At 40.0% G+C, this 23794-nt stretch overlaps 1 protein-coding gene across 3 annotated transcripts in view; it reads left to right on the top strand.

Annotated features, from left to right (window-relative positions):
- LOC149456879 (1-phosphatidylinositol 4,5-bisphosphate phosphodiesterase eta-2-like) overlaps positions 1-22700 on the top strand; it is a 419455-nt gene extending 396755 nt beyond the window's left edge. For all 3 annotated transcript variants that reach the window (XM_089684343.1, XM_089684344.1, XM_089684345.1), the window contains exons 2-3: positions 6384-6530; positions 22149-22700. In XM_089684343.1, the coding sequence (XP_089540469.1) occupies positions 6384-6530; positions 22149-22441 (440 nt within the window). In that variant the 3' untranslated portion in view covers positions 22442-22700. The remainder of the gene's footprint in view (positions 1-6383; positions 6531-22148) is intronic.
- The last annotated feature ends 1094 nt before the right edge of the window (positions 22701-23794 follow it).

Here is a 23794-nt window from a genome sequence, read left to right as displayed (position 1 = left end):
TCTTTCTCTCTCTTTCTTTTTTTCTTTCTTTTTTTCTTTCTTTCTCTTTTTCTTTCTTTTTTTCTTTCTTTCTCTTTTTCTTTCTTTCTTTCTTTCTCTTTCTTTCTCTTTCTTTCTCCCTCCCCTTTCCCTCAGATCCTATGGGACCACACACACACATCCCCCCCCCCTCTCCAAGGGCTGCTGATCTCTATGCAGCAGGAAGGGGGGGGGAGGTGTGTGCAGTCCCAAATGATCTGTCAGTAATCAGTGTCAGTGTAATCTGCTGGATGGATAACAGGAGGGGGAGCTCACAGAAGACAACACAGCTCACCTCTTCCGCGCTCTTTCATCGCTTCTCTCCTTGCTCCAGGCTGTCCCCTGGTCCTGGCTTGTCAGCTGCTGGAGGGAGCTGTACACGAACGTCGCTCTGCAACTGCCCTCCCCCACATCAAACTTCCTGCTGTCCACCGCTGCTCAAAGGGTCCCTTCGGGGGGAGGGGGGCGGTGCCGCCCCCTAAAAATTGCCACCCTAGGCAAACGCCTTGTTTGCCTCGTGGTGGATGTGCCCCTAGTCAATCCTATACATTTCAGTGGTCAAAAATCACCCACTACCTATATAACCAACTGTTGGGAAGGAGTACTGTTTGGGTTATGAAGGAAGCACCCTCTGACTCTTTTGCACTCCATTAAAAAAAAAAAAAAGGACTTTAAAACACATGTCCCTTTTGTTGTTCTTCACATCACTGACATGGATCAAGCATGTCCTGACTTTCCATTGGCTACATTCAGGCTAATGTCTCTTCAACCAGTGAAGGAAGGGAAAGAATGACCACTTCCACTTTCAAAAATGAGTCTATAGGCTATGTTATCTCAGGTTGTCTTTCGTAACCTGTTGCACAATAAATCATTAGCTTTTTCACAGTGCTTCTCTTCACATAAATGTATGGGGGGACCTCAGCAGGGTGGGGCTTACGACCAGGAAACACTCCTATGAATTGTAGTAGGCTTCTTTTCAGGGATTTTAGGTAAGAGTACTGATAACAAAAATGATGCCCAGCTACAGAGTAATGCTAGGATAATTCAGATACTGTGAGGTCAAATTAATGTTTAATTGGAGTGTAAATGTAATGCATTCTGATCTATTTTGATCTTGAATTTCTCAGTACAGATACTTAAAAATTACCTCCTACATTAGCAGAAATCAAGCAGATTACGATTCTGGATATATACCTGCTTTAATCTATCTGAAGTCCTTCTGTATTTCATAAAAATTAATTCCGCGCGGTGTGCAGGGCACTTTCACCATAATTCAAAAGAGAATGTAGAGGATATCTGGGGCCTTTTAGACATATTGAACTAATTTATTTCCCTTTCCTTGTCCCGTACGTTTTATAAGATTAATGTTTTTGTCTTTTGCCTTCCCGATGACATGCCATATAAACCACATGGCAGGGGACATAACATTGCAAGGTTATAAAGGATCATTGATGCTGTGTCAGTATAATTCTACATTTATCTTACTAAGGCTGTCTGAAGGGTTACTGCATGTGGTTCTCTAGCTCCTGTGGATTAGAATACAGAGTAAATTTCCTGGGACATGGTGCTAGGATTGTGAATCCTTCCAGTAGCAGAGCGGAGGATGCAATAAAAACAAGGGCAAGGGGAGCAGGGGTTCCACTCTCTGAACCCCTACTAATACTGGCAGCAGTTTTCTATCAATTTTTTTCCAGCTTTCAATCACAAAAAACATTACATGGATCAAGACAAACTGCCGCCATCTCTGTCACATAGGACAAATTACAGTCAGGTCCATAAATATTGGGACATCGACACAATGCTAATATTTTTGGCTTTATACACCACCACAATGGATTTGAAATGAACCAAACAAGATGTGCTTTAACTGCAGACTGTCAGCTTTAATTTGAGGGTATTTACATCCAAATCAGGTGAACGGTGTAGGAATTACAGCAGTTTGCATATGTGCCTCCCACTTGTTAAGGGACAAAAAGTAATGGGACAATTGGCTTCTCAGCTGTTTCATGGCCAGGTGTGTGTTATTCCCTCATTATCCCAATTACAATGAGCAGATAAAAGGTCCAGAGTTAATTTCAAGTGTGTTATTTGCATTAGGAATCTGTTGCTGTCAACTCTCAAGATGAGATCCAAAGAGCTGTCACTATCAGTGAAGCAAGCCATCATTAGGCTGAAAAAACAAAACAAACGCATCAGAGAGATAGCAAAAACATTAGGCGTGGCCAAAACAACTGTTTGGAACATTCTTAAAAAGAAGGAATGCACCTGTGAGCTCAGCAACACCAAAAGACCCGGAAGACCACGGAAAACAACTGTGGTGGATGACCGAAGAATTCTTTCCCTGGTGAAGAAAACACCCTTCACAACAGTTGGCCAGATCAAGAACACTCTCCAGGAGGTAGGTGTATGTGTGTCAAAGTCAACAATCAAGAGAGGACCTCACCAGAGTGAATACAGAGGGTTCACCACAAGTTGTAAACCATTGGTGAGCCTCAAAAACAGGAAGGCCAGATTAGAGTTTGCCAAACGACGTCTAAAAAAGCCTTCACAGTTCTGGAACAGCATCCTATGTACAGATAAGACCAAGATCAACTTGTACCAGAGTGATGGGAAGAGAAGAGTATGGAGAAGGAAAGGAAATGCTCATGATCCTAAGCATACCACCTCATCAGTGAAGCATGGTGGTGGTAGTGTCATGGCGTGGGCATGTATGGCTGCCAATGGAACTGCTTCTCTTGTATTTATTGATGATGTGACTGCTGACAAAAGCAGCAGGAAGAATTCTGAAGTGTTTGGGGCAATATTATCTGCTCATATTCAGCCAAATGCTTCAGAACTCATTGGACGCCGCTTCACAGTGCAGATGGACAATGACCCAAAGCATACTGCAAAAGCAACCAAAGAGTTTTTATAAGGGAAAGAAGTGGAATGTTATGCAATGGCCAAGTCAATCACCTGACCTGAATCTGATTGAGCATGCATTTCACTTGCTGAAGACAAAACTGAAGGGAAAATGCCCCAAGAACAAGCAGGAACTGAAGACAGTTGCAGTAGAGGCCTGGCAGAGCATTACCAGGGATGAAACCCAGCGTCTGGTGATGTCTATGCGTTTCAGACTTCAGGCTGTAATTGACTGCAAAGGATTTGCAACCAAGTATTAAAAAGTGAAAGTTTGATTTATGATTATTATTCTGTCCCATTATTTTTGGTCCCTTAACAAGTGGGAGGCACATATGCAAACTGTTGTAATTCCTACACCGTTCACCTGATTTGGATGTAAATACCCTCAAATTAAAGCTGACAGTCTGCAGTTAAAGCACATCTTGTTTGTTTCATTTCAAATCCATTGTGGTGGTGTATAGAGCCAAAAATGTTAGAATTGTGTCCATGTCCCAATATTTATGGACCTGACTGTATATAAAACTGTATACGCAGTTGATGACGGCTGTCAAAAAGCAGTTGAAAATTACAAAAGATTGCCATATATAGGGTCAGCATTACAGTCAGTTCAGCAGTATCACATTGGCTATGTATGGTTTGTAATAAGCTATGGTGTGTGTGTGTGTGTGTTAAATATATATAATCCATGTACACATTTGTTAGTGGTACCTTTTCATGAAAAGCACTGTTTGCTTTGAAATAACTTGACAAAACAGAATGCGTTTTGAAGGGTCCTCTCCAGGTTGCTTGTTTTGGCTCTTTTCATAGATGTTTCGTAGTATTAAGATCAGGGCTCATAGAAGACCACGTTGGAATAGTCCAATCTTGGGTGCTTTTATCTTTTGTCATCCTGTTGGAGGACCCCATGGCCTGTGACTGAGGCAAAGATTTCTGACACTGGAAATTATTGTTGCACTCCACCCGAAAGGGATCACAGATTGTTTCAGGTTTTGTTTTCCCACATTAGCACAGGGGCAAACAGGCACACATCAACAGTCACTCTTTCTGACTCCAAGAATAGACTAGGGGGTTGTCTTTGAGATTTATTGCTGAATAAACTTGGATGGGATTTGGGGAGCTGTAGGATACTCCAGCAACACTGCACAGTAATAGGAGGACACTCTTCACTTTGTCAAACCTTCTTAGTACAGTCACTCTAGAAGAAGCTGAGTGAAGGAGCAAGGCTGAGACACCATAAAAAAGCCCCAATTTAAGCAAGCTCTGGCACTGCTGCACAAGGGATAGTATCAGCAAACAGTCACTAGGATCCTACACTCAGGCCTGTACTCACAATGTCCCTGGATACTTTGATGCCTCCTTCCAATATCAGCTGGTCATCTCTCCATATCCGTTCCTCTGTAAAATCCCTTAGTTCCAGAAAGTTTCAGCAAGACAGACCACCAGCTATAGCATTTCTGGGACTTCAATGAGCTCATATAGGACTACAGATGGACTGCCCAGAAGGACAGTTGCACCTCAGGATGGGAACTTCTCCTCGACAAAAATCGGGCTGCCGCAGGCCTGAGGCTATGTATTACCGCCCCCAGCCACCTACTGGTCACCCCCACGAATTGGTGGAGACAGCATGAATATTTATGCTATTGATCTGACTCTTCCAACCCACTACATTCTAGAATCCTCCAGAAGGCAGGGGGGAGCAGTGGAACCTACAGTCAGTCAAGCCTAGAACAGCGCAAAGCAATCACAAAGTGCTCCACTGATTATAGAGCCACAAAGAACTACATTTACCAAATCATTCTAACAACCTATCTAGGAGGGAGCTATAATATATTTCTCAATAGGATGTCTTGATAGTTTTGAGATTTTATTGTGCCTTGCACAGATTCAAAGTTCCCCATGTCAAACACAGCAAAGCAGACCTGAAACACATCCAAGCCTCCTCATTGGTACACAATAGCTACGGTGTTCTGTTTCTTTGAAAGCTTAAATTTTTTCAGATGTGAACAGAGAGCTGATGTGACTTTCCAAAAAGCTCTAGTTTTGCCTTATATATCAAAGGAATGGTCTCCCAGAAGCATTGTGGTTTGTCAATATGCATTTTAGCAAATTCCAATCTAGCTTTTTTATGTTTTTCTTTCAACAGTGAAACACTCGTGGGGGCCATGGGGACAGTAATGCCATATACACCACTAGTAGTAGATGGTCCTTGACAAACACATCTTGAACAGGACTGTAACAAGATAGATATTTGTTTCATGATTCAAAAATTTACATAAGCAATGTTACGGTTATGTACCAGTACCCTCTTCGCTTTGTGACTTTCTATTAAGCTTTGTGTATTTTGCAGTGCGCCGTCATTAGGAAAATGTTTAATTTTTTATGAATTTATACCTTTTTTCAATATTACAAATTATGATCTGAATACCATGGGGGCTGAAACATTTATTATATTCTACCTTCCTGCTGGTTTTGCTGAGCTGCTGCTTAGAGGCTTTCCAAGAAGCATCTGTACCTTCGCTTCACAGCCACACCGCATTGGCTCTGATACATTAAGTTCTAAGCCAAGTGCTCAACTGTTTACCAAGCTGTGAATCCTCTGCAACCCACTGAGGCATTGGCACATAAAAACAGTGTTTTCATATATCTACACATGGAGATTAGTTTGGTCCCCAGAAAAATATTTGCATCTAGTTCATTTTTGTTTTCACGGTTTACCTAAATATTGTATATGTTGCGTAACATCAAATATTGTATTTAGTATGTTTTTAAAATCACTATGACCTAAGCAGGGTAATAAAGGTTAGATAAAGATATTTAGAAAGCTTCGCTTATGCTAAAGCACGGAACAAAGCGATTCCTTTGTGCTCTCGTCAGTTTTGCTGAGATGGCTCTTGAACATATTCCTTATTAGACTTTGTGCCACTTTCCTGAGACTTGTACTCTTTACATTCTGACATTTTAAAGTAAAATCCTTTTTTTTGTTTTTGATAAAGTAGATAAGGGGGTTAAAATCTTGTCAAGTTGCTTTTTGCTGTCTGAGATTTCCCTTTACTTCCTGTCCCAGAGATTCAACAAGAAGTTCCCACATTGAGGGAAATTTCCCTTTTTTAGATGTCCTTGCAATAAATGTCTCCTTTGGAAGAGTATCCCACACCTCTTGTTCTACTGACAACTGTAAACTCAGAACTAGTACAAACAGAGGTGGATCTCGCTAATGAGGACGCAGGTAGCAAGTATAACTCAACAAATGGCCTAGCCCTTGCCTTCATGTACTTTTTTTGACGTTATACAAAAGTGCTTACTACTATCCAAGCATACAAGTTTTCGGCTTGGATAAATGGCGCAGAACTGTAATGGCCAACTGGGGGCAAGGAGAGGATATATAGCTCTACACTAACTCAGGCTTGCTTGTTGCCTTTGCTGCTTGGAGGTTTATAGTAAAACTGTTTTTTTTTCTCTTGCAGTGGAAAGATGTATGAGTTCTATGCAAGCCGGGACCCAAATGATCAAACTACGAGGCAGTTCCAAAGGTCTTGTTCGGTTTTACTACCTAGATGAACACAAGTCTTGTATACGGTGGAGACCATCAAGAAAGAATGAAAAGGCCAAAAGTAAGTCAACTAGCATAACTGCTTAGTACTAACCAGTAATATGTTTAGACGTGAAATAGAAGATATTCATTCAAGAGTCTTATGAAGTGAAATGAAGTCCATGAAACTGTATCTCTGACATAACCAACAGACAAGCATACAGGCAGCACCAGTGCATTACTCGCTTGAGTAGCCATTCTCACCCTTTTTAACAGAACCCTTTGCAAATGTTTTGATCTCAGAGAACCCCTGCTAATAATTACTAGACCTACAGCTCCTGGTACATTATTGTGTTGGTCAGTAGCTTGAATCTTCTGTATATTTGCTGTCAGTTGGTAGACTACCTCCTTACTAGTAACTAAAAAGATCATTGTCTTCAATGGGAACTTAACTGAGAGCAGAAATTGCCCTTTGCTCAAGGAACCCCAGCAACATCTGGAGGAACTCTGGGGTTCCATGAAACCTTGGTTGAGAATAATTGCATGAGGCTTCTCCATGAGCACAGCTAAACTACCTTTGGCTCTGGAGTTAAAGTGCAATTCTGGGAAAATCACTTTGGTGCATAAATGTTTTCTGATTCACCTGCCAAATGATTTGTCATAATGGCCAGCCAGTCTTGTGATACATCTCTGCTAGCGAGTAAGATCCCTGGTGTAGCATTACATCTTTCTGGGCAAGAGTGACGATACTGAATCACTGTCTAGTTAGGAGGCTGTGCTAAGAGAGGTGACATAGAAAGCTGTGCAAGTCCATAAACTGCTGTGCACTAGGGATAGAGATCAAAACTGCCACCTTAATGGACTATAATACGTTATAATGGATTTGGCTCACATGGTGTGCTCCATTAAAATCTGCCTGGTGGTGCCATTGGCTAGCAAAGATTTTTTTTTTAATGTCTAATATATGGCTTGCTGGCACTTAAAAAGTGTGTAAAGTGCCTATCTACCTATAGTTTTGTTGCCTCAATCTCAGCATCACATGAACTGAATTTTTTAATGGTAATAGCCAAAGGTGTCTATGGCTGCCCTGGATACTTACTGTTCAAGCCAAACTTCAAACCTACACAGCACAGCTATAGAAATTATTGTCTTAACATATTATCATTGCTTGTTGAAGTCTTTTAATATCTGAGTAGTTATTGAATTAATTTTCACCTTATATACTGTGAATAAGGATTGTCAGCCAAGTAGTTGTCATACAACCTGACAGTCATTTGCTTGTTTTTGAACTTGTATTTCAATATTCCAGTATCATAATATATACATTTTGTATAGAGGGAATTTGCAATGTATTTTTATGGAGATCCAATCATTGTAAAGGGATGAAAAATAACACTGACATCCCATAAAGACCGTTTAGTGGGTTTTATGATGTTGATGCTACTCTGGGGTAGCTGGGTTATAAGAGGACCTAGTGCATCCGTAACCTCTTTAACAAGTTGCTATACAGTTGCTCACCAGCCTGACCTTGTCACCCAAAATGGTTTCTTAAGTTATCAGTGTCAGTTCTGGCATTTGCTTGTAATATAGAAGAAGAGATCACTGTTAGCCATTTTTTTTCTTTGTCAAGTTGCAGTCATTACATTACTGTGGACATGTGTTCTTCTTCCCCGCTGGCTCCCTCCCAGGGGTTTGTGTTATCTTTGAGTGTAATGCATCTCCTGGTACTCTTTTGTTCCTGCTTTGTCATAGTGGAGCTGCACTGTGTACAGCTAGATTGTCTTTGTTAGCTCTGACAGCCTTGTACACAGGAGGATAAAGGGTTGCAGATCATCAAGGGGGGTGTCTTGTGTGCAGAAAAGCCAGATTGTCGTTTTAAAGGAACAAGGCTCCCAAGGTATGATTAACAATCTGTTGCGATGGCTCTTACATTAACACGGGATTGTCACAAGAAATTAGCGAATTGATATTTGAATGATCTAATGCCTTTTTAGTCTTAGCTTTGCATAGGCTGATATAGTTGTATAACATCCTATATGACTAATACAGAGTCCAGCAACACAGGGAGTCTAGTACACAGAGAAGTAATCATACCTCCGTAAACAAAAAAATCTTTTGCACTTAGTAAAGAAAGTGTATCAGAAAGATGCAGCACACAACTGGTCTGAATACAAGACCTGAATTCAAAACAAAACAAAAAAATAGGTGCACAATCCCTTGAAGGTGCCAGTCAATAATACCTTCTTGAACACATCCATACATTTTCAATACATTTTCAAAAACCAAATTTGAATGAATAAAGTGAAAAGAAAGTGTATGAAAATTAATATATTTAAAGTTCATCAGTTCCCATATTAAGGTTGTTCTAAAGGCTGAAGGTTTTTTACTTAAAGTGGTTGTAAACCTCAGAAATATGAACAAAGCATATCCCACTATAGTGTGTACTTGGCTCAATTAAGAGCATGACAAGTCATTTCTGTCTCCTGCTTTGTTTTTCTGTCAGCATGAATCACTCCTGACAAGTTTTCATGACACCAAGAGAAAAATGGTCACAGTTAAGGGATCTCCACCAGATTGACAGATTCCTGTGTGCTGTGTGAAGGGGGTGTGTCCATTCCCTCCAATCAGCTCTCAGAGCTCTGCTCACTGAGCTCTGCAGAGTGTGGCTTCAGCTCTCTGCCCCCTATTTTTGACAGCTCTACAAGTTATAAATTCAGCACTTCCAACGGATGTAGAGAAGGGAAGACTGCAGGTACAACATATGTAGGAGGATTTCTTTAATCTCTGTGTATCACCTGAGGCCAGTCACTTCACTGGGTATATGTAAGGGTTTACAACCACTTTAATGAATTCTCTGCTTCTTCCCAGCCCCCCTTTACTTAATTAACCCGATCTTGATCTATCAATGTGCATGAGAGCAGAGATTATCTTGGCTCTGTTCCTCCTCATTGGCTCAGATACAGCAACTGGAGCCATTGGCTTCCACTGCTGTCAATCACAGCCAGTGAGGAGAAAGCGGGGTCAGGTCCAAGTCACACTCTGTGTGCCCATGAACACTCACGTGAGTGCCCCCATAGCAAGCTGCTTGCTATAGGGGCACTTGATGGAGCCCGGAACGAGGGACTCATGAGAAAAGGACTGGGGTTGCTCTGTGCAAAACCATTGCACAGAGCACATAAGTAAGATATGTTATTTGAATTTTAAAAACAAATCAAGCATTTACAATAACTTTATATTTTGCAACAATAAAATGTGCCTCCCTCCGTGTGTCACATCAACAAGAGTCTCAGCATCTTACCGGATGTCCGTGATCTCAAGATTATAAGAGATCTGCCATGCCTAAATCAATAGGTGTCAGTGCAGCAGCAATAGATGTCATTGCAACTCCAACAGCTCGCCCAGTGTTTAACGGAAGGGCTCACTGGTAACATCAGAGAACATGAGGAACAATTTGTGTGGATGCAACATTTACAATCATACCTGCTCTGTTTGGCTACATAGTAGACTGTATGGTGATCTATGCCAAAATAACCAAATACCCAATCACTACATACCATCAAGGAAAATATTACCAATAAAGCTTTTTTTTTTAACAGAATGCATTCACACAAACACTTCTGTCCCAAAGCAAAAAAAAAAAAAGGTATTCTTCATTTTATAGAGAAGATTTGGAGCCATTTATTTCAGTCCATGTGTCCCTGTAGCCAACTGTGCCTCCAGAGATGTTTTTTTCTTACCACACACATAAACTAAAATATAGAACCATTGGTTTTAGCTCCTGTACTGCTGGGAGGGAGCATCCAGTGGTTTTAACTTCCTACCAATAAGGTAAGATGTGAGGACTGATAATTGGGAGTTTTTTCACCAAACTTCCAGAGGGACCCAAATGGCCTACAGGTATAACAATAAAACGAGTGAACATTTTAGAAATCTACCGTTGTGATTTTTGTTTTTTTGTTTTTTTATATCTACTGGGGCCCCTTCACTGCATAGGCTATTTTCAGGAAAAAGGTGAACTTGGCCTTTAAGCAAGTCTACTGAATTGCACAGTGTTGGCAGCCTAATAATGGGAACTTGCTGACAGCAGAACAGAAGATGAGAGAACAGTGTTGACCTCATCAAGGTGGCACTGCTCCTTTTTTGTGCCACACAGCCTTCTGTGTAAATTGCTGGTGGCTATGCTATATTGCTTACCAAGGAAGCCAGGTAACTAGCACTTTCAGGAAATGAGGTCGGTAATGGTAGCCTCTGTTTCTCTCATAACAGGTTTACTTTAGCCACTTGAAGACAATCCTATAGCAGATATACTGCTACAGGGTGGCCCTCCTGTGCAAAATCATGTATATAAATGTGATTCTGCACTTCCACCTAGAGTACTCATGCATGCCGCCGGCGGGCCGCTTCATCGGTCAGAAACACAGAATGGAGCTCTGCCTATGTAAACTAAGCAGGGCTCCATGTTGACAGGGGGGGGAAGTGATGGATCTTCTGTCCCTGCAAAGCAGGGAATAAGATCCATTACTTGCCTTAGTAAAAGCAGCACACAGTGTATAGAAAACACTTAGCTAGGCACACAGTTGACCCTTTGATTGCCCTACATGTTTAACCCCTTTCCAACCAGTGTCATTAGTACAGTTTCAGTGCATACTTTTAGCAATGATAACTGTATTTGTGTTACTGATTCTCACAAAGCGTCAGTTTGTGTAAAAATGTCCCCCACAGTACATATACTTTATTCTGTAGACACTTTAACCTTTGCGCAAACCAATAAATATATTCTTATTGGAATTTTTTTTTACCAAAAATATGTAGCAGAGTACATATTGGCCTAAGTCTTTATAACGAAATTTGATATTTTTTAAAAACATTTTTTATTGGATATGTTTACACCCTCTTCCAAATTATTATGCAAATGACGTTTTTCTCATTTACCTAAATAATTGATGTAAATAACAGTCAGCATAATTTTCATGTTATCAACTATTAAGAGTACAATTCAAATTTTATTGAACAAACCTCCTAATGATAACAGTATTTTTGTTAAACATAAAACACTTCCAATGCACTGTTCCAAATTATTAAGCACAGTAACTTTCAAAACACTTTATAGGTTGTAAAGAACTGAAAATTGTCATTTGTTGTGTTTGCAGCATATTTACTGAAATCAAAAGCTATTTCAATCAAACTTTTAACAACATTTTAACTTTTTAAACATTTTAACAGGTCACGTTACATTTTAACACAGGACCCCTTATTTGATAGCAGCTTCACAAGTCTTGCATCCATTGAACTTGTGAGTTTTTGGACAGTTTCTAGTTGAATTTGTTTGCAAGATGTCAGAATAGCCTCCCAGAGCTGCTGTTTGGATGTAAACTGCCTCCCACCCTCATAGATCTTTTGCTTGAGGATGCTCCAAAGGTTCTCAATAGGATTGAGGTCAGGGGAGGATGGAGGCCACACCATGACTTTCTCTCCTTTTATCCCCATAGCAGCCATTGATGCAGAGGTATTCTTTGCAGCATGAGATAGTGCATTGTCATGCATGAAGATGATTTTACTATGGAAAGCATAGTTCTTCCTTCTGTACCAGGGAAGAAAGTGGTCAGTCATAAACTCCACATACTTTGCAGAGGTCATCTTTACACCTTCGGGGACCCTAAAGGTGCCGACCAGCTCTGTTCCTATGATTTCGGCCCAAAACATGACTCCACCACCGTCTTGCTGACATCGCAGCCTTGTCGGAACAGGGTGGCCGTCCACCAACCATCCACTACTCCATCCATCTGGACCATCCAGGGTTGCACGGCACTCATCAGTGAACAGGACTGTTTGAAAATTAGTCTTCATGTATTTTTCTGCCCAATGCAGCCATTTCTGCTTGTGAGCATTGGTTAGTGGTGGCCGAATAGAAGGTTTATGCACAGTTGCAAGACTCTGGAGGACTCTACACCTTGATGTCCGTGGGACTCCAGAGGCATCAACCGCTTCAAATATCTGTTTGCTGCTATGTAATAGTATTTTAGCAGCTGCTCTCTTGATCCGATACATGGATCTGGCAGAAATCTTCCTCAATGTGCCTTTATCTGCATGAACCTGTCTGTGCTCTGAATCAGCCACAAATCTCTTAATAGTGCGATGATCACACATAAGTTTTCGGGAAATATCTAATGTTTTCATACCTCGTCCAAGGCACTGAACTGTTTCACTCTTTTCGGCAGCAGAGAGATCCTTTTTCTTCCCCATATTGCTTGAAAATGGTGCTCTGCTTAATAATGTAGTTTTTCCTTAAATTGGGCTCACCGGCCAATCTAATTATCAGAGGTGTCCGAGGTTGTTTTCAGTGATCAAAAGAGCCCTGAGCCACAATGCCATCCATGAGTTAAACTGAAAACAAAATATTTAATCTTTGTGACACTTAAATAGAATTTGCATAATAATTTGGAACAGGGTGTATAGCTGAAAACCAAAAATATTACTTTTTTTTTTATTTCATTTTTTTTCATTTATGTACGGTGTGGTATGACCACACAACTGTCAGGCAAAGTAACGCAGTGCCGTATCACGAACAAATGGCCTGATCATGAAGGGTGGAGTGTGGGGGGGGGGGTAAATCTTCCGGAGGTCAAGTGGTTAAAGTGTTAATTCACCATTACAGAAAAAATGTAAAAGTGGACAAGCACTGGACACCCTCCCCACCCCTTCCTTCGCTGTACTTTTGGGGTTGCTGAGTTGTCAGCACCCCCGCAGCCACTTCAGTGGTTTAGGAGTTGAAATCCCCACTCTTCTCCCTTTTTCTCCGGCAGCACTTTCAGAAATTATTGGGTCATTCTTTTTTTTTTTTTTTTTAAATTCTTTATTTATAACATCGGAACAGCAGTAGACAAAGTGACCATATATCAGTACAGTCAAAAAATATATAAAGGAAAGCATCAATAGCAGTTCAAGCATGTACAGTATTAAAAAGAGTACAGGAAAAATACATTCCAGATTCAGAAATGTAACCCAGTACTCACAAAGGGACCACCACTCCGCTGTCCATTGTAATTACTTATATATAGAAGATATAAAAAAGGTAGAGAGAAAAGAATTGAGAGGAGCATGAGTAAGAGAAAAGACATAGCAGAGAGAAAGGGGAGAGAGGGAATGAGAGGATGGTAGAAAAAAAAAAGGCAAGCCAACGGGTGAGCTCAGGAAGTCTCAGTTGGAAAGCTTTCCAGAAATTCAGGTTGTAGGGTCCCATTGGGTCACAGAGAATTGTAAAGAGAGCCGCGTTCCATTTACTAGGAAGTGAGAGGCCTGAATCTGCCCCGAGCGGTAGAGGGACATAAAAGGACCATGAAGGTAGAGGGGGGGGAACGTTCTGGTGACAGGGAGGACAAGGCAAAAATAGAGGAGCGTCGTACTCAGTGGATGTACAGTTGTGTTCAAAATAATAGCAGTGTGTTGAAAAAAGTGAATAAAGCTCAAAATCCTTCTAATCGTTTTTATTTCCATACACACAAATGCATTGGGAACACTACACATTCTATTCCAAATCAAAACATGAAGAAAAATATATCAAATTTGTGTTGTTCCTCTAAAAAAAATTGAAGAAAAGTGAATATTAGACTGTTCAAAAAAATAGTGTCTGTATTCTTCTTTACAAACTCAAACATTCACTATATAAACTGAAAAATGTTTGAAGATTTTGCTTTCCTTTGAATCACCTAATTAAGTGTTCTTGCATGGCAAGACCACTTACTGTTATCTCACATATATATTCTTATTATTATAGCCAAATTTACCACCCTAACTCCTCCCACAGTTTTTACACTACATAGACAGTAATATACCGAAACGTGCGGATTGTTCCCAATTGGTGTGCTATTACTTTGTGGAACGTTTCGCCAAATGGTTCACGAAATATCAGTGTTTTTGTGCTGAAATTGGTCTCATAGGAATGAATGGCGGAGTGTTCAAAACTAGAGCGAGAGCTGACAAAAGCTAGAGTGTGAGCTGAAAAATCAGGACATGATTTCTAAACTGCCATCACTCCCTCATTTTCAAGCCCACCTACACAAATCTTATATCAAAACGTTCAGCTATCCATGCTGCCACTAAAACCAGCTAAGCCATAGTCCTGATAGTTTTCACAATATGACCATTTGTTTGCAACTCATGCCGCCCATTGACATTCATTGAAACTCCACTCTAGCCACCTCAAATTTGAAGGGCAATTTCTAAACTGCGACTGTGCCTTCTTTTGTAATATTTCAGAGACATACTATGCATCAAAATGTAGGTCTGGGTATTGGGAGTCTCACAATATAAAGCTCTTCGGTGTAGGATTTATAATTTTTAAACTACAACCGTTTGAAGATGGCAACCGCCAGTGAAGTGAGCAAGTTGGAGCAGTTTGTTTTTAACCGCTCTTCTCTGTCCTTGCTGTAGAGCGAGTTGCCATAGGAACCCAGGTGTGTGAGCAGGCAGCAGAGTGACAAAAGCTAGAGTGTGAGCTGAAGGCTACTGGTGGAGGCAAGAACACTTCACACAGTTTCCCCAGAAATTGTAGATTTTCTAGTTAATATTTAGTTGTATAAGCACTGTTTCTGAGAACTGCTGTACATCTGTGTTGCATGGAGTCAACCAACATCTGGTACCTGTGAACAGGTATTCCAGCCCAGGATGATTGGACTACATTCCACAGTTCTTCTCTATTTCTTGGTTTTGCCTCAGAAACTGCATTTTTGATGTCACCCCACAAGTTTTCTATTGGATTAAGATCCGGGGATTGGGCTGGCCACTCCATAACGTCAATCTTGTTGGTCTGGAACCAAGATGTTGCACGTTTACTGGTGTGTTTGGGGTCGTTGTCTTGTTGGAACACCCATTTCAAGGGCATTTCCTCTTCAGCATAAGGCAGCATGACCTCTTCAAGTATTCTGATGTATTCAAACTGATCCATGATCCCTGGTATGCGATAAATACCAATGGCTCGTGTTGCTGTAAGTCACAGCCAGTGAGCAAATGAGGAGAGGGGGGGTGGCCAAGCCATCTTTCTATGTGTGCATAGACAGGCAGAGCAGCGGCTCAGGAGTGAGCCTGCTTTGGTGTTGCTATATCCAGCTGCTTGGTCTAGGGGCAGTTGGCAGGAGGGAGGGTCCAGGAGCGCCAGCGGAGAACCCTAGAAGAGGAGGATCAGGCATGCTCTGTACAAAACCACTGCACACAGCAGGTAAGTATAATATATATTTGTTTTATTTTGTTTTTTAATTACTTTTACTGTCAGTTTAAGTAACACTTACAGAACCTGTTCCTCTCCTAAATTGTGATCATAAATGAAGGAGACGTAACAGACTGATCAGCTCATCTCCCTCTCAGTCTGTTCCCTCAAACTATCAGCATGTTCCTTGTTAGCTTGGCAGCATTGATTGGCTCCTTCTGCTGCTTCTCCCTCTCCCAGACTGAGTTCTGCTGTACAGGAGATTCCAAGATGCTGAAACCAAATTTAAATTCAGGTACTTACATTCCACACGTTAAAGAAAAGATATATTTGTGTGTGTGTCTTTTAAAGGTTAGATTCTTCTAGATAGGATGAGGTGTTGGGTAGGTGAAAGCTTAGGGGTAGTGTTTGGTGGTCAAGGACACTTTTCACTTGATAATTTTGCACTTAGAACTGACATACCACTCCTGATTTGCCACAGTTGGCCATGATTGGGTCTCACATCTGTCATCAATCCTCCTTCAGTTACAATACAGTGGCTTTCTTTTACATCATCAGTACAGTGCAGCCAAGGAAGTAATCCTGATTAACGGATTTGTGTGAATCATCTGATTACAGCTAGCAACAGCACTTAGAGAGTATGGTCAAAACCAAGCAGCCTAGCTAGCATATGCAGGAGTGTGTTACCCATCTAAGAACTAAATATAATAAAGCAGCGGAGCATGTGTGGTATACTGACAGAATGAATTGCGTGATAAAGAAGCAGAAGAAGGACTGTATCTCTGGTTCTGGTTCTGAAATAATTAACCTTGAACAAAGATTTTTGGGAGCTATCAAGAATTAGCCATCACTGTGAATGGTTGCGATTTTGTTTAAAACATAGGCATCTACAGTATTTATAAAATAATCGCTGTGTAGTACCTGACCCCGATTAAACTCTCGATTTTGTATCCGAAACATGCTCCTACATGTTGGAGACATTGTGGCGAACTAGGCTCAACAATCCATATTTTATGGTCATGCAAGTCACTTCGATCCTTTTGGAATACTACATTCCAATTAATATCCGAAATAAAAAAATCCCCGTTAGTCCCGAACCCCTTATTGGCACTACTTCACATTGGAATAGAGAAACTCTCCACCCATTCCCGAACAATTACCACATACTTGGGTACATGGGTAACCACACACTCTTTGCAGTAAAAATTAATATTACTAGATTATGGAATACGAATAATACCCCCTCAATCACTGCATTAATTATAGACCTTAACACCCAATGTCAAATGGAAAAACTATCCGCAATTAACACTTCCTCCTACCACAAATTCAACACCCAGTGGACCCGCTGGCTAAAACGCCCAAAATGTTCTATACAACACTGATGACATTTGAAGAGACGAAACCATATCCCATACCAAGACTGGTACCTCCTCAATCTCCCAGTTAGATCCTTCCCCATCTTTCCTATCCTCCCCTACCTCCCCTCCAATACCCCCCCAATAACTTCCGTAATCTCACCGAAAAAGCTCATCAAATATACGCGAATACCTTTGATGATATTGCTAAAACAAGACCAACACCCCATCCATCCTAGAACGGAATTACTACAAAAAGATCAATCATACTTTGTCTATTGTAATATTGTATGACTGAACCATTTACCCTTTCCCTGTTTTTCCCTTATTTACCCTTGTTTATCCTTGAAAAATTCAATAAAATCTATTGAAATTAAAATAATCGCTATGTGAATGACTAAACAGATGTTGCAAAAAAATCCCTGTACTGTGTCTATTTCCTTTGTCAGCTCCATCTAGTGACCATGATGCAGTATTTTTCTGATTGTGGTATTTCAGGAAAATACTGCACTGTGACCCCTAGATGGAGCAGACGATCATAGGAAACGCACATATTAGACACATTACGGAGATTATTCATGACAGCTGTGTGAATGCAGAGGCATTTGCACAACAACCTTTTTATAAATAGACCCTTTAGAGTGAACCAATGAAGTTCCTTTTTAATGCTGTTCAGACCAGCCTTCTCTTTATACTAGCCTTCTCATCGCACTTTTGCTGCTCTGTTTAGTTGCTTGAAGCAAGGATACGTAAACCCTGTGTAGTCTAAAAATATTGAATTGGAGTTACACAGGGCTGAGGACACAGCAAAGTGGCATCTCTGGGTACCTGGATGGCCAGTCACCATGTGCTTCTATCTGCAGCTATTTTCACATATCTGTTTTTCCAGATGCAGGAATTTTTGCAGATTTTGGTCACTGGAAATAATAGGGTTTGTTAACTGTCCATCTGAATGTAGCCTTAAAAAGCAACTTTGGTCTATCTCCACATTTTATCCCTAATACTTGTAATACTGGTTCACTCAGAATTTCATGCACTTCTGCATAGAAACCAATCAGCTTCCAGGTTTTATTGCTAAAGCTTAACTGAACAAGCTGAGGTTGGAAGCTGATTGATTGGCTATCATGCACATTTGCACCAGATTCTGAGTGAATCAGCTTTCGTGTGGTCCCTACAATGGACTGTCCAATACCCAATGAAGTGACTGGCCTCAGGTGATATACACAGATATAAAAAAAATCCTCCATACTGTAAGTTGCACTGGTTTATCTGCAGTATTCTTTTCTCTACATCTGTTTAAAGTGCTGAATTTATAAAGCTTTTAACACACACCCTTCCACTCAGCTTACAGGAACAGAACTGAAGCTGTCAATTTGCTGGCGGTCCCCCCTCCCATCACCATTTTTTTCTTGGTGTCAGGGAAGCTGGTCAGAAATGATTTGTACTGATATCAGAGGATTGAAACAACTGACAGAAATGACACTTGGTGTTCTTAATTAGGACACATACACACCATAGAGGGATATGCTTTATTCATATTTCATGTTTGAGGTTTACAACTACTTTAAAACAGATACTTACCTGACCACCAAATCCTTTGTTGGCCTGCTTTGGTTCCCTACACCACCATCTCAGCCTGATTCCTGTATCGCTGTCCATGGCTCCTGATTCCATCAGGTGCTGGGTGCCTCTTCATTCAGAAGATACACATAAGGCAAGCCCGTCTTTGACCTCTGTGAATGAAAGTGAAGCAACATGGGGATATGTGAAACTGTTGTTTTTGCCTGGGTGAGAATGGTGGCCAGGGCAGGCAAAAAAAAGGAGACACAGTAACAATATGCTATGAGGTTGGGAGGAGGGCAAGTATGTGCAGTCCATCCAGGGGGTGAAGTTCCACTATTAATTGGCATGACACCCAGATAATTGGCCTTCGATTAGCAATGATAGCCTTCATATTTATGTATTTCCTTCAAGACTGATCAGCCAATAAGACAAAAGCCAGATTGCCAGGCTGCCATGCTGAGCTCGTATACCTGTGATCCGTTTTTGGATGGTGCACCTCATTGGGTTTATTGTCCAAACAGAGTAGTTGGTGTTTCAGCATATGACAACAATATAACTTGTCCTTTTGGACTTTGTAAAATAACTCCCTGCATATGTGCTCCAAATGATCATTACACCTTCTCTACAGGACAAGGCCATCATTTCATGTATAATCTGTACCGTAAAAATGTATACGGTTATTTTACGGTCAGCCATTACGAACACAGATACAAAAAATGACCTTAATTTAAATTGGTATTGCCGGTTATCCAAACATTATCATATCCTTGAAGTGCTGTCATGAGAAGAATTATTACTTAATGGCTCTCAGCCTGAATTGTACAGAATGGGATAGTGTCTGCACTCATGGAAACTTCACAGAGGCTAATGAGAAATTAATATTCTGCTCACAAATGGGTACTGTAACAATGTAATGGAGTCATTTAGATCCAAACGGGAGTTTCTACTAGCTGGATGCCAGAAGAGAACATTCGGTGATTGATAGAGGCAGAATTCAGCTTTTGTTTCTGCTACTCTGTATATTAAATTTATGTTCCCCCATCTCAGGTCACAGGGGAAATTATATCATGTATACTATTTTTTATTTTTTTTTTTACTAGTTCAAGTCTTATGTTTCCCCCAAAATTGTTCTTTTATTATTTGATAAGTGAGATGATGGACGGGAGAGCTACATTCCTTAGACATCTATTAAATTATTGCCTACAACTCATAATGTTGTTTTCTTGGTCACTGGCAGTCATGGAACCTATAAATGTCCTGCAGGAATCAATCAGTTGGTTTTGGGCCTAGAACTTTTTTAACTTCTGAAACACTTGCACTTGGATGCTGTAGGGAAGGACAAACAGACTGTGCTACTGCCAAAGTGCCCCATCCAGGCCATTGCTGTGTTTGGTATTTTTAAACATTTTAAATCTAAACTCTGAGATCCACCTTACAATGTTACTGATTCTTCCTCACCCCAAGCTCAGTATTGATGGGCTTCAAAGAGAAGTAGGGCTTTTTTTCCCCCTATTTATACTTACCTATGTGGATGCATCATTGTTCCGATGCTGCAACTGTCACCTGCTGGCTGTAAGGGTGATTACTCTGCAATCACATGATCTCTGAGTTCTCCTCTGTGCTCTGAGCAGAGCATTGGACTGTCAATGACCAGCTCTCTGCTCAGCCCCCCGTGTTCACTGGAGTGCTGGGCTGTGGAGGGGGAGGGAGCAACGGGAGGCTGAGTCAGGTGCTGCTCCAGACTCTGGGGTGGATCCCGACTTTGAAGTCGGGATTTTTACCCAGCCTGGACCAACTGAGTGACATCAGCTGACTTTTGGACTTCAGTCAGCTGAAAATGGGTCACAGGAGTGCAGAACAAAGTGCACTTCTGTGATTCACAAGCTTTGGCTCTACTTCTCCTTTTAAGTGAACAAATGCAGTTTTCTTCTGAAACTGTTAATTGCATGTCCAGTTGACCTGTTCCAGCCAGTTTTTCCCACGGCATCACCCTTTGCAGGCAGTCACAAAGGCAACATACCTCTACGAATATAAAAAACTAGAAACCCCCACTCACAGCATGAACAATTCTTCACTAGAACCATCCAGCTGCCACCTAATGTATAGTGGTACACCATAAAAACGAAATAAACACATACTGTATGCGATGCTAGATAACAATTATAAATATAATTCTAAAACTAAATCATACATTCCACATGTGAAAAATGACAGTCTGCAATACTAACTGAATTACTATGTGCAGATATAAATCATGCATCTGCACAACACATGTGAAAGGATCCAATCCACCAATTATACTCGAGTTCAAAATGGCAGAATATAATGTGTAAATTAAAAAACCAAAAAAAAAAACTGGTGCGACAAAAGTTCATAGTCCCAGTATAAAGTTCCACTAAGTTGGAAGATAGTCCTCCTAGTACCATGTAAGCCAAGGTCCTGGTGCACAAAAGCTGTTCCTGAACCCCTGAAAGATGTCAGATTTTGATAAAACACATAGGGGCAGGGCCTGGACATTGTGACGTCATCATGCATACCAGTAATTTATTTATTTCAGGTACTTATATAGAGCCATCGATTTACGCAGCGCTTTACATATATATTGTACATTCACATCAGTCCCTAACCCTCTAGAGGTGTGCAATGTAAGGTCCCGCATATGTATGCTCACTGGTCTTGTGTACACCTATTTACATCATCTTAATAAACCTCTAACCTGCAAAATGACACTATTGCCAGCCTTTTTTCACTTCAGGCATGTGTTGTATTAGTGCAATGTGGAACCCCTAACCCTTGAAGGCCTGGGAGAGATCAAGCAAGAAGGATTTATGACACATGCTTATCGTGACCACTCTTTTTATGGGGGTCATGTTTTTCTGGTAAGCGCATTTGCACACTGGGACCTTGGCTTGCATGGTACTAGGAGGACTATCTTCCAATCAAGTGGAGCTTTATACAGGGACTGTGGACTTTTGTTGCACCAGTTCTTTATTTTTTGTTTATTACTTTTTAAACCTCATATTTTGCATACTTGTATACATTTGGTGGATTGGATCTTTTCACATGTGTTGTGCTGGTGCATGATTTCTATACAGGAATGTTGACTCAGTTAATATTTCAAACTGTCATTGTTCACATGTGGAATGTATGATTTATTTATGATTTCTAATTAAGTTATCTAGCACAGCTTATGTGTTTACCTCTATGGAAACCGTAACGATTGGATATGTTTGTACAGTTTCTGATTCAGCCAGGTTATGTTAAACCTAGCTAGGGGTAATCCAATTAAACTGGAATTGATTCATAAAATTGAATGTGACAGATTCCCACTAGGTAACAATTGGGTAAGGTTTTCCCATCTGTCGCATTTTTCTTCCCTAAGAACAGACATTAGTTTGGTGCACAATAGCCAGACTGAGAGATCTGGTAACTTTTACTTGGCCAATAATCAGCCCCTAACGGGACAACTTTAATACTTTTTTTAAAATTATTCTATTATATTCATACATGAAGTCTATTTTTAATTGCCCAAGTCTTAAACTTTAATATTTGTCCTTTTTTTTTCTTTTCCCCATAGTCTCGATTGATTCCATTCAGGAGGTGTGTGAAGGGAAACAGTCCGAGATTTTCCAGAGATATGCTGATGGAAGCTTTGACCCAAACTGCTGTTTCAGTATCTATTATGGGGATCGCATGGAGTCTCTGGATCTGGTGTCCTCGAGTGGCGAAGAAGCGCGGACGTGGATAACGGGTCTCAAGTACTTAATGGCAGGGATTAGTGATGAAGACAGTCTTTCTAAACGTCAAAGGACTCGAGACCAATATCCTTTTCTGCATAAAAATGTTCTGGGAAATGCTGGTTGGTTGTGAAATGTGATGTGGATTGGTGTTCAAAGTTGGCTGGACATATAATATAGCAAGTAAAAGTGTCTCTTACATCTCAGATGTTTGAAGTTTGTAGTAGCTAGCCATTGATTTGCAGCTGATAAATGTTATTTGGCTGAAGGGAAGTTAAAGTAATCATTTTCATGTTGGTTACCCTGGCTAACTCAAATTTTGCTTATTCCTTATTCAAAAATCTTAATTATATCTTAAATCTAAGAAATTAAATTGATAACGCTAAGTGGAAGTCTGAAGACTTTTTTGTTTTCTTTTCAAGGTCCTTAAAATAGTATAACCTAAAGGCAAAACTTTTTTCTTTTTTTTTTTTTTGTTTTAGAGTGGAGAAGGATTAGAACAGTGTTTCTCAACCTTTTTTCGATCAAGGCACCCTTTAAAATTATGAACAGTCTTAAGGTACCCCATTCTATATACACACACACACACACTGCATGTTGAAATGCGTTTTTATTACAAAATATATGTAAAATATTTAAGAAAATACATTTAAAATATTCTGTATGTCTTTAAAAATACAAATCTACATTTTTTTATTATGCATTTACAAATATATGTTAAAATTACTTTTTTATAGGTTAAAAAAATCTGAAGAATATATTTAAAAAATATATATTTTAAATATATTCTTCAGATTTTTTTTAGCATATTAAGTAATTTTAACATATATGTTTACATATATTTGTAAATGCATTCCAAAAATGTAGATTTGTATCTTTAAAGACAGTATATTTGAAATTTATTTTTTTAAATATTTTTCATATATTTTGTAATAAGAACGCATATATATATATATATGTATGTGTGTGTGTGTGTGTGTGTGTGTGTGTGTGTATGTGTATATATATGTGTGTGTGTGTGTGTGTGTGTGTATGTATATATATATATGTGTGTGTGTATGTGTGTATATATATATGTGTGTGTGTGTATATGTGTATATATATATATATATATATATATCAATATATATATCAATATGGCCAAAATTGTAGTATTTCAAATATATGGCAATATATTTGGTAAGAATATTTTTTAAATATATTTTTCTTCCATGTGGGATATGTCAAATGCTTTTATTGACAATTACATGAAGTTTATGCAAAGAGTCAATATTTGCAGTTTGACTCTTCTTTTTCAAGCCCTCTGCTATTCACCCTGGCATGCTGTCAATCAACTTCTGGGCCACATCCTGACTGATGGAAGCCCATTCTTGCATAATCAATGCTTGGAGTTTGTCAGAATTTGTGGTGGTTTTTTTGTTCACCCGCCTCTTGAGGATTGACCACAAGTTATCAATGGGATTAAAGGATAAATTCACCTTTGGGA

This window comes from Staurois parvus, unplaced genomic scaffold (assembly GCF_062004578.1).
Source record: "Staurois parvus isolate SC_StPar_1 unplaced genomic scaffold, SC_StPar_1.0 ptg000346l, whole genome shotgun sequence".
Classification (NCBI taxonomy): Eukaryota; Metazoa; Chordata; class Amphibia; order Anura; family Ranidae; genus Staurois; species Staurois parvus.
The sequence above is the reverse complement of the archived record's forward strand: the minus strand, read 5'-3'. Positions and strand labels throughout refer to the sequence as shown.